Raw genomic sequence first — 14272 nt, 5'->3', positions numbered from 1 at the left:
TATTTATTTATTCTCATATAAAATGACAATGCTCCGTACTCTTCTGGGTCAGCAGAAAAAGAAGACAGGCGCAACTCTGCTGCTTGGGTAATGCAGAGGGAAGGGGAAGGATTCCTGCATTATCTCTGGTTTTCAGACGAGGCGAACATCCATGTTAATGGTGTGGTCAATGAAGAAATTATGAGCATTTTGGCTACTGAACGTCCAATGAGATTTCGTGATTACAGTCAAAAAGTGTCGTTTTGGGCTGCCATATCAAACCACGACCAAAGGCCGGTGGTAACACCGGTTCCTGTCAGATCACCGAAGTTAAGCGCTGTCGAGCTGGGCTGGCGCTTGGATGCGTGACCATCCGGTCTACCGAGCGCTGTTGGCAAGCGGGATGCACTCAGCCCTTGTGAGGCAAATTGAGGAGCTACTTGGTTGAGAAGTAGCGACACCAGTCTCGTAAACTGACCTACGGCCGGGAGAGCGGTGTGCTGACCACATCCTCCTCCATATCCCCATCCAGTGACGTTTGTGGGCTTAGGATGACACGGCGGCCGTCGGTACCGTTGGGCCTTCCAAGGCCCGTTCGGGCGGAGTTTAGTTTTTTGATGTGTTGATTCCAAATTTTTGCCCACCCCCTGTAGCAGAGGGAGATCAAGCCTTGAGTGTTGAAACGTAGGGTTCAGTAGTTCCGCAGAGATTAGGAGACCTACATTGATAGCGTGGAGAGCTGCATCAGACCAGTCAGTGGTTAGCGTGTAAATGTGAGTGCAGAGGAAGAACAGGAGTGGGTACTCACAGCTCCAGCACGACGCACATGGTCTTGCCGTTGTCGAAGGCGTCGTAGAGCTGTATGAGCCTGGGGTGCTGCAGCACGCGCATCACGTCCACCTCTCGCTCCACATTGCGGCGGTCTTCGCGCTTGGGTGTGGACACCATTTTGGCCGCCAGCCGGAGACCAGTACTTTTCTCGCGGCAGCGGTACACCGTGCCGAACTTACCCCTGAAAAAGAGAGCAAAGTTATTGGCTCACATTGCTGCGCTGAACCATAAGGGATATATACAGGGTGGTCCATTGACCGTGACCGGGCCAAATATCTCACGAAATAAGCGTCAAACGAAAAAACTACAAAGAACAAAACTTGTCTAGCTTGAAGGGGGAAACCAGATGGCGCTATGATTGGCTCGCTAGATGGCGCTGCCATAGGTCAAACGGATATCAACTGCGTTTCTTTAAAATAGGAACCCCCATTTTTATTACATATCCGTGTAGTACGTAAAGAAATATGAATGTTTCAGTTGGACCACTTTTTTCGCTTTGTGACAGATGGCGCTGTAATAGTCACAAACATATGGCTCACAATTTTAGACGAACAGTTGCTAACACGTAGGTTTTTTAAATTAAAATGATGTCCGCAAACCTCAATGCATTTGGCGATACGTGTAAAGACATTGCTCTCAACAGCGAGTAGTTCGCCTTCCGTAATGTTCGCACATGCATTGACAATGCGCCGACGCATGTTGTCAGGCGTTGTCGGTGGATCACGATAGCAAATATCCTTCAACTTTCCCCACAGAAAGAAATCCGAGGACGTCAGATCCAGTGAACGTGCGGGCCATGGTATGGTGCTTCGACGACCAATCCACCTGTCATGAAATATACTAATCAATACCGATCAACCGCACGCGAGCTATGTGCCGGACATCCATCATGTTGGAAGTACATCGCCATTCTGTCATGCAGTGAAACATCTTGTAGTAACATCGGTAGAACATTACGTAAAAAATCAGCATACATTGCACCATTTTGATTGCCATCGATAAAATGGGGGCCAATTATCCTTCCTCCCATAATGCGCCATATATTAACAAGCCAAGGCCGCTGATGTTGCACTTGTCGCAGCCATCGTGGATTTTCCGTTGCCAAATAGTGCATATTATGCCGGTTTACGTTACCGCTGTTGGTGGATGACGCTTCGTCGCTAAATAGAACGCGTGCAAAAAATCTGTCATCGTCCCGTAATTTCTCTTGTGCCCAGTGGCAGAACTGCACACGGTGTTCAAAGTCGTCGCCATGCAATTCCTGGTGCATAGAAATGTGGTACGGGTGCAATCGATGTTGATGTAGCATTCTCACCACCGACGTTTTTGAGATTCCCGATTCTCACGCACTTTGTCTGCTACTGATGTGCGGATTAGCCGCGACAGCAGCTAAGACATCTACTTGGGCATCATCATTTGTTGCCGGTCGTGGTTGACGTTTCACATGTGGATGAACACTTCCTGTTCCCTTAAATAACGTAACTATCCGGCGAACGGTCCGGACACTTGGATGATGTCGTCCAGGATACTGAGCAGCATACACAGCACACGCCCGTTGGGCATTTTAATCACAATAGCCATACATCAACACGATATCGGCCTTTTCCGCAATTGGTAAACAGTCCGTTTTAACATAGGTAATGTATCACGCAGCAAATACCGTCCACACTGGCGGAATGTTACGTGATACCGCGTACTTATACGTTTGTGACTATTACAGCGCCATCTATCACAAAGCGAAAAAAGTGGTCCAACTAAAACATTCATATTTCTTTACGTACTACAGGAATATGTAATAAAAATGGGGGTTCCTATTTAAAAAAACGCAGTTGATATCCGTTTGACCTATGGCAGCGCCATCTAGCGGGCCAACCATAACGCCATCTGGTTTCCCTCTTCAAGCTAGACGAGTTTCGTTCCTTGTAGTTTTTTCGTTTGACGCTTATTTAGTGAGATATTTGGCCCGGTCACTATCAATGGATTACCCTGTATATATATATATATATATATATATATATATATATATATATATATGCCGGGCTCGCATAGGACTCGTGGACTAAAGGTTCCAGACAAACTTAACCCTTTCAGTGCTACAGACGTGTTCTCTGCATTCCGCTCTGGGACGGATTTTATTATGGCTGTACTGCTCGCCAAATGCTGGCGTTTGTGCTGAGAGACGGCGTTACGGCCGATATTAAATACTTATCATCCGATTTCTCAAAAACTGCTAGGTGCAAAAATAGAATGTTTGCACATCTTACAGTCTTATACGAGGCGTATTCCCGAAGTAAGGTCCGATCGGTAGCGAAATGGAAACCACAGTGAAAATCAAAAGTATGTTATTTGCAATAGTTAGCCACACCTTACAGCAACGTTTCTGCATAGTCGCCGCTCCGTCTGAGACATTTGTCGTAGCGTTGTACTAACTTTCCAATACCCTCGTCGTAGAAGCCAGCCGCCTGCACTTTTCGCCGATCCTCTACCCTGATCTGCAGTTGCTGCATAGATGTGATGAATACAGATAACAGCAATGTATTGGTTGTTAAATACGTCATAGTGTGTCATCATCGTTATTCACTGTGCACAATGACAACGATATTACGTATCTCCTTTATGTACTCATATCCTGTAATGCGACATCTGGTTTATAAGACCTGAAATAGTCGAAGATGACATACACTGTCCGCAGGCTTGATCCCAACCCCCTGGTTTCCTCCTTCCTCTCCACCCCTCCACCCGTTGCCGCGCCTCTATCACTGTATCCCTCCCTCCCTCTCTCCATCTCCACACCCTCCGTCTCCTTCATCGGGGCAATTTCCAGCACCTCCCCCTCCCAGTTGTTGATCTTCGCCGTGACATCTACCCTTCCTTCCAACTGTAACCTGGCCTTCTTCCCTTCCCTCCCCAGGGCCCCCTTTTTCCTCTCCCCTCCTTCTCCCAGAGCGGATTTTCCTCCTTTCCCACCCTGAGTCCCTGCACCCCCTCCTCAACTGTGTCCCTCCCACGTCCTTCCCTCCCCAGCCCTCTTTGACACGCCCCCGCCCGTCTCCCCCCTTTACCCCCCCCTCCCTCCCTTCTTCCCTTCTCCCTCATCTCCATGCCCCTGGCAGATCTTGTGTTTTGCTCATCGTCATCAGGGTGCTATGTCAGTGTTGCGTTTGGTGCTGTGCTCCTGTGCGTCAAGAGCTGTGATTTTAATTGTGTGCTGGACTTGTACATAGTGTTACTGGCAGTGATCGTTATGTGCTACGCTGTCCATCGATACTTTGATGCTGCAGCCATACTTCGCCTTGTGTTCTTTTAATTGTCCCAGTGTGAGGTTTTTTGTGCACAATACTTTTTTAGGGTTTCTATCTCCATTTTACAGTCGCCCCTTATGTCTTCCCTTATGTTCCCCCTTTTTAATATTTTTGTTCGCCATATTTTCTCCTTTGTAATTTTAAATGTCTTCTGTTGTATTATTATTGTCTTTTGGCTGAAGAGCAGCGAATATGCTGCTGGCAGCCCACCCCGGATGGGGAATTGGAGTACAGTAAAGGAAAAAAAAGAAGATGACATGTCACATTGACATCAGATATGTGTTTGTAATGATTTCAAATAAGTAATGACTTCCTACGCCCTGCATTGAACGATATGTGCGCTTTATTAATTTTCAATTCTATGTGCACTTGAGAATGGCTATTAAGTCGAAATCCTGCTGTGTGAGATAAATGAACAGTAATTTGGAGTCAAATGATTAAAACTTCTTTCAAAAAGTTCTCCATGACTGTGCTACAAAAATGAACAGCATAGAGACAGAAGTGAGAACACTTTCTGCAGGACCTGACCATCATTTTGCAGGACAATGCTCAAGCACATACAGTGCAAGCTGTTACTGATTTGTTTGACTGATGGGGCTGCTAAGTGCTGCAGTTCGTTGTCTGTGCCAAAACGTTGACTTCATAGTCAGTGATTCGTGTCTGCAGAGATGAAAATCAGAGTGAGCAAAGTCTGGGCTGCATGGAGGGCGATCAATCACTTCCCATCGAAAACGCTGCAGAGGCGTCCTCATTGCCCCTGCAGAATACGGCGGGGAACGGCATGCCAGTTATGTTGTGAGGGCTGCATCAAATCAGGCGAAATCTCTCATATTTGGTGGGAGACACTGTTGTCTAGACACCTTTACGTGCTCACTGTGCGCTCAGAACTGAAAAGACAGAGGCGAAGCGATCAATGAGCATACTAGAGATACCAACGAACACACCTATGCGAAGCTTTATCGGATTTTCACTGTGGTTTCCATTTCTCGACCGATCGGTCCTTACTTTCGGAATACGCCTCGTATCTTCACTCGATGAAGAACTGAATTTCTTTTCATTGTCCGTTACACTTACTGCACTGCATCAAATTAAGTAAAACATTACACGAGATTTTAAAGAATCTGCTGAGATAAAAATGCATTGCATAAACTTTCCATATGCTTGATTTTAGCTCATGCATTATAGGAAATGAAATGTAGATAAGCTATCTAAATTTTACTTAAAATTGACATTAGAGCGATATCTCGTTCTCGAGATATTCATTTATAAATCCGAAGGATGATCGCGCCTTATGCAACCATTTGCGAATCATATGTCATAACAATCGTCATATCTCGTAAACGATTTAAGATATCCAAATGAAGTTTTTACAAATGATAGTACGCAATGAGGCACGTATATTTATTCACCGATATATGGAAGTAACTCGTCGGCAGCAATGAGAGATCAGTGACTCAGGATATGTACAGCATAGCATTGTAGGGAAACCCAAGTGACGCACGTACGCGTCCACAACTCTTGGGGAACGCCGTGACAGGACGTGTACACACGCCGACAGCAACGAAAGGGTTGATTATTTATACTGACAATTTATACATTCCTGGAATCTAGGATCTTGACCCTTTTTGCCCTTTATCGACATTGAAACTGACAAGATCTCAGCCCCAGGGATTCCAAGATTTTAGTGGATGTTTTAATTTCAATAATACGAGTATAAATGTGACACAAAGTCATTCAGGAGGCAGCCGACCATTACTATAATAATCACTAGTTCTCCATTCAGGCTGACTGTATCGTAATAGTAAAACTCACCTACACGTCATTTGTTTTATACTTTTATATATTATCTGGCTTGTCCTTTTATTCTTACTTTAGATTTCCTGTATCGGGATGATGTTCCCAGCGTTCTACTTCTCCCTCGTCTTTCTTTTAGCTAGGTGATTTATTCTATAAGAACCATCTTATCTTCACTTGATCTTCGTCGCGTATTGTACAATCATACAAGATCTGTTTTATGAGATTTATTTTACCTTGCCAGATTGAACGGCCCTTTCACCACCTACACATATAATTTGTTTTATCTTTTATATCTCTCCGGTTTAACACTTTATTCTTATTTCAAATTCCCTATACCTGGATGGTGTTCCTCGTATTCTGCTCTGTTTTAAATCTGACCACAGACCTATTGACTGTTGAACATTTTTATCACAACTGGATAAATAATTTTTCATCTACTGGTTATCGTTTGAATCAAATTCCGAAACAAATGTGAGAACATAATTTTTCCTATATAGTTTCGTGTATAGATCAACTACATTTTGGCCGGCAGGTGTGGCCGAGTGGTTCCAGGCGCTTCAGTCTGGAACCGCGTGACCGCTACGGTCGCAGGTTCGAATCCTGCCTCGGGCATGGATGTGTGTGATGTCCTTAGGTTAGTTAGGTTTAAGTAGTTCTAAGGCCTAGGGGACTGATGACCACAGATGTTAAGTCCCATAGCTCTCAGAGCCATTTGAACCATTTTGAACTACATTTTGACCAAAACAGGATCTTTATTTTTTTTTCTCTGGTTTACATAAAGACGCATCCCTGAAGATGTGGCTCTAACGCTGCGAAACTAGTTGGGTCTGATCCCCCTAACCGCAATTTCCCTTACGTCACTCTACGTGTCAGAGTAACTGCCAGTCTTATTTATATACATCCAATCTTAAAGCTAGACACGTCATTAGTAGTGCACTAAAGAACTGAAAAAATGACATACAACACTTAACAATACATTAAGCAGTTCGCCCACAGATCTAATTTGAATAATTACATGTTTCAATTGCATTGATAAATTTTCTGATTTCGTTCACTGCGCCTTGAACAAGTACACACATGTTTCGCATGTCTGTCTTCATCCGGCTCTTTTCGCAGCTGCAATCTTAAATCACACTTGAACTGTGGGTGAAACCACGCAAAATTCTGAATAAATAATTAAAATTGTTAGTTAAACATATAAAACTTATGATACAAAAGTTATATGTGATTGCCAAAATGTACTGCTATAATGACAGTCTCTGTTTTAGTTTGTTATTTATGCTGACTTTAATGAAGTGTCTGTTTCGATTGCTTTTCACAGTTTGGTTCAAAACGTAATCAAGCATGTAGATATCTCAGACAATGCGTATCGATGACCGCTTTATTCTGATGGGTCGATTTCTTTTGTGGATACATAATCAGCATCGGTATCAATTATTTAGTGAAAATTCGTTACAAAAACGTTATTGGTCCTACAACTAATTACTTCTACATATACATGACTACTCTGCAGTTTACTTAAGTACCTGGCAGACGGTTCATCGAATCAGTTTTTCACATTATTTCTCTATCGTTCCGCTGTCTATCAGCGAGCAGGAAAAACGAACCCATCAATCTTTTTGGACGAGCTGTGATTTTTTCGACTTTATTATAATGATAATTTATTCCTACAAAGGTTGACGTCAGCAAAATATTTTCTCATTCAGAAGAGAAAGTTCGAGATTAAAACTTCGTGAAAAGATCTCTACGCAATGAAAAACGCCTTTGTTTTTATGATTGCCACCTCAAGTTGCGTATAAATATACGTGACATTCTCCCCCCTTATTTGGCGATAATACAACACGAGCTGCCCATCTCTGAACTTTTTCGATGTCCTCTGCTAATCCTATCTGGTAAGGATTCGCTATTGTACAGAGCTCTGCAGAGGACAGGCAAGCCTAGTTTAGGCAGTCTATTTAATGGAATTCTTGCATCTTCTAAGTGCTCTGCCAATAAAACACAGTTCTTGGTTTGCCTTCCCCATAACACTGTCATTATTTCAATGTAAGTTGCTTAAAGTTGTAATTTCTAGGTATTTAGTTTAATTGACAACCTCAATATTTGTGTGATTTATCGCGTAGCCGAAATTTAATGCATTCCTTTAAGTTCTCGTGTGGATGACTTCACACTTTTCATTATTTAGGGTCAATTGCCACTTTTCGAACCATACACATATCTTGCCTAAACCGTTTTGCAATTGGTCTTGATCTTCTGATGACTTTACCAGATAGTGAATGAAAGTATTATCTGCAAACCAACTATGGTGGTAGCTACGATTGTCACCTAAAACATATATAAAGTGTGTAGCGCATGTAACTACAGATATTTTTATATCTCTTACCTTAATGTGTACTCACATAAGCGTGCTGGTTGTTTCTTCTCTGTGTCAAACGGTCTTCCCACAAACACATCACCTAATTTACTACCTGACGTTTTCTGAGCGGTCGTAACTGCACCACTAACAAGTGGATGACGCCTGCAGTATAGGTTAACCGTTTTGCGTCCACGCGTCCACACTTCAACGCCTGATGCGCTGCCCAGGGGAAAATAAGCGTTAATGGCTTGCTCTTGCGGCCCCTCCCGCCCGAGGTTCGAGTCCTCCATCGGGCATGGGTGTGTGTGTTGTTCTTAGCATAAGTTAGTTTAAGTAGTGTGTAAGTCTAGAGACTGATGACCTAAGCAGTTTGGTCCCTTAGGAATCCATACACATTTGAACATTTTTTTTTTTTGCTTGCTCTTGCTGCAGGTACTAACCAACCTAAAAGCATACTACTCCTATTAGCTATGATTATTAGTCTGAAAGTGAAGTAAATGCTGATGTAATGTCTTTCAGCACACTATCTTTAGTGACCCAATAAAAATAACTGCACTTACATCCATTATACCTCGTATATACTAGAAGCAGAAGAAGGCGTACAAGTAAAATACTTCCTTGGAGATTTGAGTACGCCATGTACACTACTGGCCATTAAAATTGCTACACCACGAAAATGACGTGCTACAGACGCGAAATTTAACCGACAGGAAGAAGATGCTGTGATATGCAAATGATTAGCTTTTCAGAGCATTCACACAAGGTTGGCGCCGGTGGCGACATCTACAACATGCTGACATGAGGAAAGTTTCCAGCCGATTTCTCATACACAAACAGCAGTTGACCGGCGTTGCCATGGTGAAACGTTGTTGTGATGCCTCGTGTAACGAGGAAAAATGCCTACCATCACGTTTCCGACTTTGATAAAGGTCGGATTGTAGCCTATCGCGATTGCGGTTCATCGTAGCACGACACTGCTGCTCGTGTTGGTCGAGATCCAATGACTGTTAGCAGAATATGGAATCGGTGGGTTCAGGAGGGTAATACGGAACGCCGTGCTGGATCCCAACGGCCTCGTATCACTAGCAGTCGAGATGACAGGCATCTTATCCGCATTGCTGTAACGGATCGTGCAGCCACGTCTCGATCCCTGAGTCAACAGATGGGGACGTTTGCAAGACAACAACCATCTGCACGAACAGTTCGACGACGTTTGCAGTAGCAAGGAATATCAGCTCGGAGACCATGGCCGCGGTTACCCTTGACGCTGCATCACAGACAGGAGCGCCTGCGATGGTGTACTCAACGACGAACCTGGGTGCATGAATGGCAAAACGTCATTTTTTCGGATGAACCAGGTTCTGTTTACAGCGTCATGATGGTCGCATCCGTGTTTGGCGACATCGAGGTGAACCCACATTGGAAGCGTATATTCGTCATCACCATACTGGCGTATCAACCGACGTGATGGTATGGGGTGCCGTTGGTTACACGTCTCGGTGACCTCTTGTTCGCATTGACGGCACTTTGAACAGTGGACGTTACATTTCAGATGTGCTACGACCCGTGGCTCTACCCTTCATTCTATCCCTGCGAAATCCTTCATTTCAGCAGGATAATGCACGACCGGACGTTGCAGTTCCTGTACGGGCCTTTCTGGATACAGAAAATGTTCGACTGCTGCCCTGGCCAGCACATTCTCCAGATCTCTCACCAACTGAAAACGTCTGGTCAATGGTGGCCGCGCAAATGGCTCGTCACAGCACGCTAGTCACTACTCTTGATGAACTGTGGTATCGTGTTGAAGCAGCATGGGCAGCTGTACCTATACACGCCATCCACGCTCTGTTTGACTCAATGCCCAGGTGTATCAAGGCCGTTATTAGGGCCAGAGGTGGTTATTCTGGGTACTGATTTCTCAGGATCTATGCACCCAAATTGCGTGAAAATGTAATCAAAAATGGTTCAAATGGGTCTGAGCACTATGGGACTCAACATCTGTGGTCATCAGTCCCCTATAACTTAGAAGTATTTAAACCTAACTAACCTAAGGACATCACACACATCCATGCCCGAGGCAGGATTCGAACCTGCGACTGTAGCGGTCACGCGGTTCCAGACTGAAGCGCCTAGAACCGCACGGCCGAAAATGTAAACACATGTCATTTCTAGTATAATATATTTCTCCAATAAATACCCGTTTATCATGTGCATTTCTTCTTGGTGTAACAATTTTAATGGCCAGCAGTGTATCACTTCGGTTTTACTCGATGCCTTTCCGTCAGTTGCTATGAACACATCTACTGTATATACCAGCTGAATCGTTTCTCTCTCTTCTTTAAGATGGTGCATCGCGCTTCGATGTAAGTACTACGGTTTGCACTGCACGTGCACAAATGTAGATAAATCTATATAGTCCTTTGTGCGCGCTGCCAGGGCGGACATGACGTCACGTCCGGGCCCGTGCGAATATAGACAGATCCACATGCTCTCCGTGTCTCGTGTTAGGGGGCCGCCGTGCCTTCCTGCGACCTGCCACTGTCCAGCCGGCTGGACTCCGCACTATGGCACGCGTAAACCGAACGCCTTGCCCAATTAAAGCCAGACACCTCTAATCTCTTTATAGTAGGTCGTGTCATAACACAGAAGAAGAAAACTGATGTTCGAGTAACTTGGATGGGAATCTTTGGAAGAAACGCGCTGTAGATCTCGCGGAGACCTGTTGACTAAATTTAGAGAACCTGTAATATAGCAAGAGTGTGAGACTATTCTACCACCGACGTCGTATTTCTCACTTAGGGATCATGGGATAAGATACGAGAGACTAGAGCACATACAGAGGTATACATACGGAAAGTCATCGAGTAAAACAGAAGTAATATCCGGCGTTCCCCAAGGAAGTGTTATAGGCCCTCTATTGTTCCTGATCTATATTAAGGAGACAATCTGAGTACCCGTCTTAGATTGTTTGCAGATGATTCTACCATTTGCCGTTTTGTAAAGTCATCAGATGATCAAAACGACTTGCAAAATGATTTAGATAACGTATCTGTATAGTGCGAAAAGTCCGTGAATAATGAAAAGTGTAAAGTTATTCACATGAGTACTAAATGAAATCAGCTAAATTTCGATGAGTCACATAAATGTGAAGGCTGTAAATTCAGCTAAATACTGAGGGATTACAATTACAAGTAACCTAAATTGGAACGATCACATAGATAAAGTTGTGGGTAGAGCAAACCTAAGACTGTGATTCATTGTCTGAACACTTAGAACGTGCAACAGGTCTACTAAAGAGATTGCTTACACCACGCATGTCCGCCCTATTCTGGAGTATTGCTGTGCGGTGTGGGATCCGCATTAGGTGGGACTGACGGGTGAGATCGAATAAGTACAAAGAAGGGCAGCTCGTTTTGTATTATTGTGAAATAGTGGAGAAAGTGTCACAGACATGATACGTGAATTGTAGTGGCTATCATTAAAACAAAGGCGTTTTTCGTTGCGACAGGATCTTCTCATGAAATTTCAATCACCAGTTTTCTCCTCCGATCGCGAAAACATTCTCTTGGCACCAACCTACATAGGGAGAAATGATCATCACGATAAAATAAGAGGAATCAGGGCTCGCACAGAAAAATTTAAGTGCTCGTTTCTCCCGCGCGCCGTTCAAGAGTGGAACGGTAGAGAGACAGCTTGAAGGTGGTTCATTGAACCCTCTGTCAGGCACTTTATTGTGAATAGCACAGTAATCACGTAGATGTAGATGTAAGTACAGGCAGTATTTTTCCCTCTTCAATACATGAACAGAATAGGACAGAATATCGACGATATTGGTACGAAATGCCGTCTGACCTACCTTGTAAAGTAGTTTGGAGAGTATAGTGGATGTTTAAGGAGGAATAGGAAATATTTTAGTAGGTTGTAGAGTATTCTAAATAGAATACAATATTCCAACAGCAAGTGTCCAGTTATTATTGGTTACAGCGATGCGCCTATTCGAATTTAAACCAATCAAATACTCAAAGAAGGTGTTAAGCAAAGACAAATGACGTATATCTCTTCTGTGGTCGTCTTGGCAGTCATTTATGAGGGCATCACAATTCATAACCCTAACGATCAATTCATCTCTTGTGTTTACATTGAAAGTTGGCTGTTAAATCTATCCATTCAATGTTCAGTTTTACCTTCTCTGTACTTTCTTTACTTCGGGAAACAGTTATCGCAGCATGGATGCAAAGATGATTCCGTACTAGTATCGATTACAGACTTCTGAAGCTTTTTCTTTGTGAGCGTCTGCAGCTCGTGGTCTCGCGTCCCGAGCACGGGGTCCCGTGTTCGATTCCCGGCGGGGTCAGGAATTTTCGCCTGCGTCGGATTGACTGGGTGTTTGTGTTGTCCTCATCATTTCATCATCATTCATGAAAGTGGCGAGATTGGAGTGAGCAAATGTTGGGAATTGTACGCACAGTTGAGCGCCCCACAAACCAATCATCATCATCATCATCATCATCATCATCATCATCATCATCATCTTCGTGATGATTGCACAAGCACGATCACACACGCTTGCGGGAGGTCTGTGCCAACGAGCACGTAGCCCACAACGCAAGCTTGCTGTTACGTAGCTTTGCAAACACTTCCTGCTTGTTCTCAGCGGAGCATGACTGACTGGTGTTGAATGCGGCTGTCGCTCGATTGCTGTTTGGAGAGACGGTTTTATTTATTGGGGTTATCCGAAGGCACTGCTTATCCGCAAAGTTATTTCGTTAATCCAGGTCACGAAAACTGGCAACGGCCGGGAGAGCTGTGTGCTGATCCCACGCCCCTCCACACTGCATGTACCGACGGCATTGGCAGAGGACGACACAGCGGCCGGTCGTACCGATGGGCATGCCACGACCTGTGGACGGAGTTAACATTTACATTTTATTTAGTTAATCATTCGTGAGGTACTTGTCTTTCATGGTCCAGTATCTGACTTTAGTCAATTACTTCGAAGATTTATACTATCAATTCAATCACTCTTACCTTTTGTTTAACGTTTTAATACTCTGTATCGTGTAACGTTGTCAACTTAATCAGTGCGTATCTGTACTTTATCTACGTAATACCTACGTGTTGTTGATGTACACCAGGGAAGCATATATTTTATTCTCTTCAGTTGACTTACAAGTAAATTACATGACGTTATTCTCTTCAACTGATTTAACCAAGATTTTACGTAGACTGCCGGCCGGAGTGGCCGTGCGGTTCTAGGCGCTAAAGTCTGGAGCCGAGTGACCGCTACAGTCGCAGGTTCGAATCCTGCCTCGGGCATGGATGTGTGTGATGTCCTTAGGTTAGTTAGGTTTAATTAGTTCTAAGTTCTAGGTGACTGATGACCTCAGAAGTTAAGTTGCATAGTGCTCAGAGTCATTTTTAAGTAGACTTCTAATGATTTGACAAACAAATTACTTGACGTATTATTCAAACATTATTTCTTACTGCGAATCCTTGGTGACTTATTTACTGTTTAACTGCATTAATTTAACTTATATTCTGCACCCGTTCTCTAACAGCACAATGCAATATGTATACTTGACTGTGTAAACTGATTCATTCTAATACATTCAGATGACTCTACATATCAAGATTAGGCCTAAATATTCTGAAAATTACGTATCCCGTTCTGTGCACAAACTTTTAGAGCAAAAAAAAAAAAAAAGTCGCGGTTTATGAGTACATACCCTTATACCGCGACCAACCACAAACTGAGTTGCTGAACCACATTCACTACTGCTGAAATCTTAGAAATAATTTGTCATGTTCATTTATGGCTAATTTCATATTTCTATGACCACTATTTACTGTTGCGCTGTTGGGATAAGTGTGAGCTGCTCAAGCAACTTTCATTTTTTGCTGTAGTCAAATTGCATTCGTTATAACTGTATAACTGAAACGATATTCCATAACGACGCAATTTGACTACAAGCCGCTTGTGAGGTACAGTGTTAAATGCCTTCTGGAAATC

The 14272-nt window shown here is 43.6% G+C and overlaps 1 protein-coding gene across 1 annotated transcript in view; it reads right to left on the bottom strand.

Annotated features, from left to right (window-relative positions):
• LOC126412222 (myosin light chain kinase, smooth muscle-like) overlaps nucleotides 1-14272 on the bottom strand; it is a 387145-nt gene that overhangs the window by 28400 nt on the left and 344473 nt on the right. The window contains exon 4 of the mRNA XM_050081711.1: nucleotides 788-991. Within this exon, the coding sequence (XP_049937668.1) occupies nucleotides 788-991 (204 nt within the window). The remainder of the gene's footprint in view (nucleotides 1-787; nucleotides 992-14272) is intronic.

Source organism: Schistocerca serialis, chromosome 7, assembly GCF_023864345.2.
Source record: "Schistocerca serialis cubense isolate TAMUIC-IGC-003099 chromosome 7, iqSchSeri2.2, whole genome shotgun sequence".
Taxonomy (NCBI): domain Eukaryota; kingdom Metazoa; phylum Arthropoda; class Insecta; order Orthoptera; family Acrididae; genus Schistocerca; species Schistocerca serialis.
This window is presented reverse-complemented; position numbering and strand designations above follow the sequence as displayed.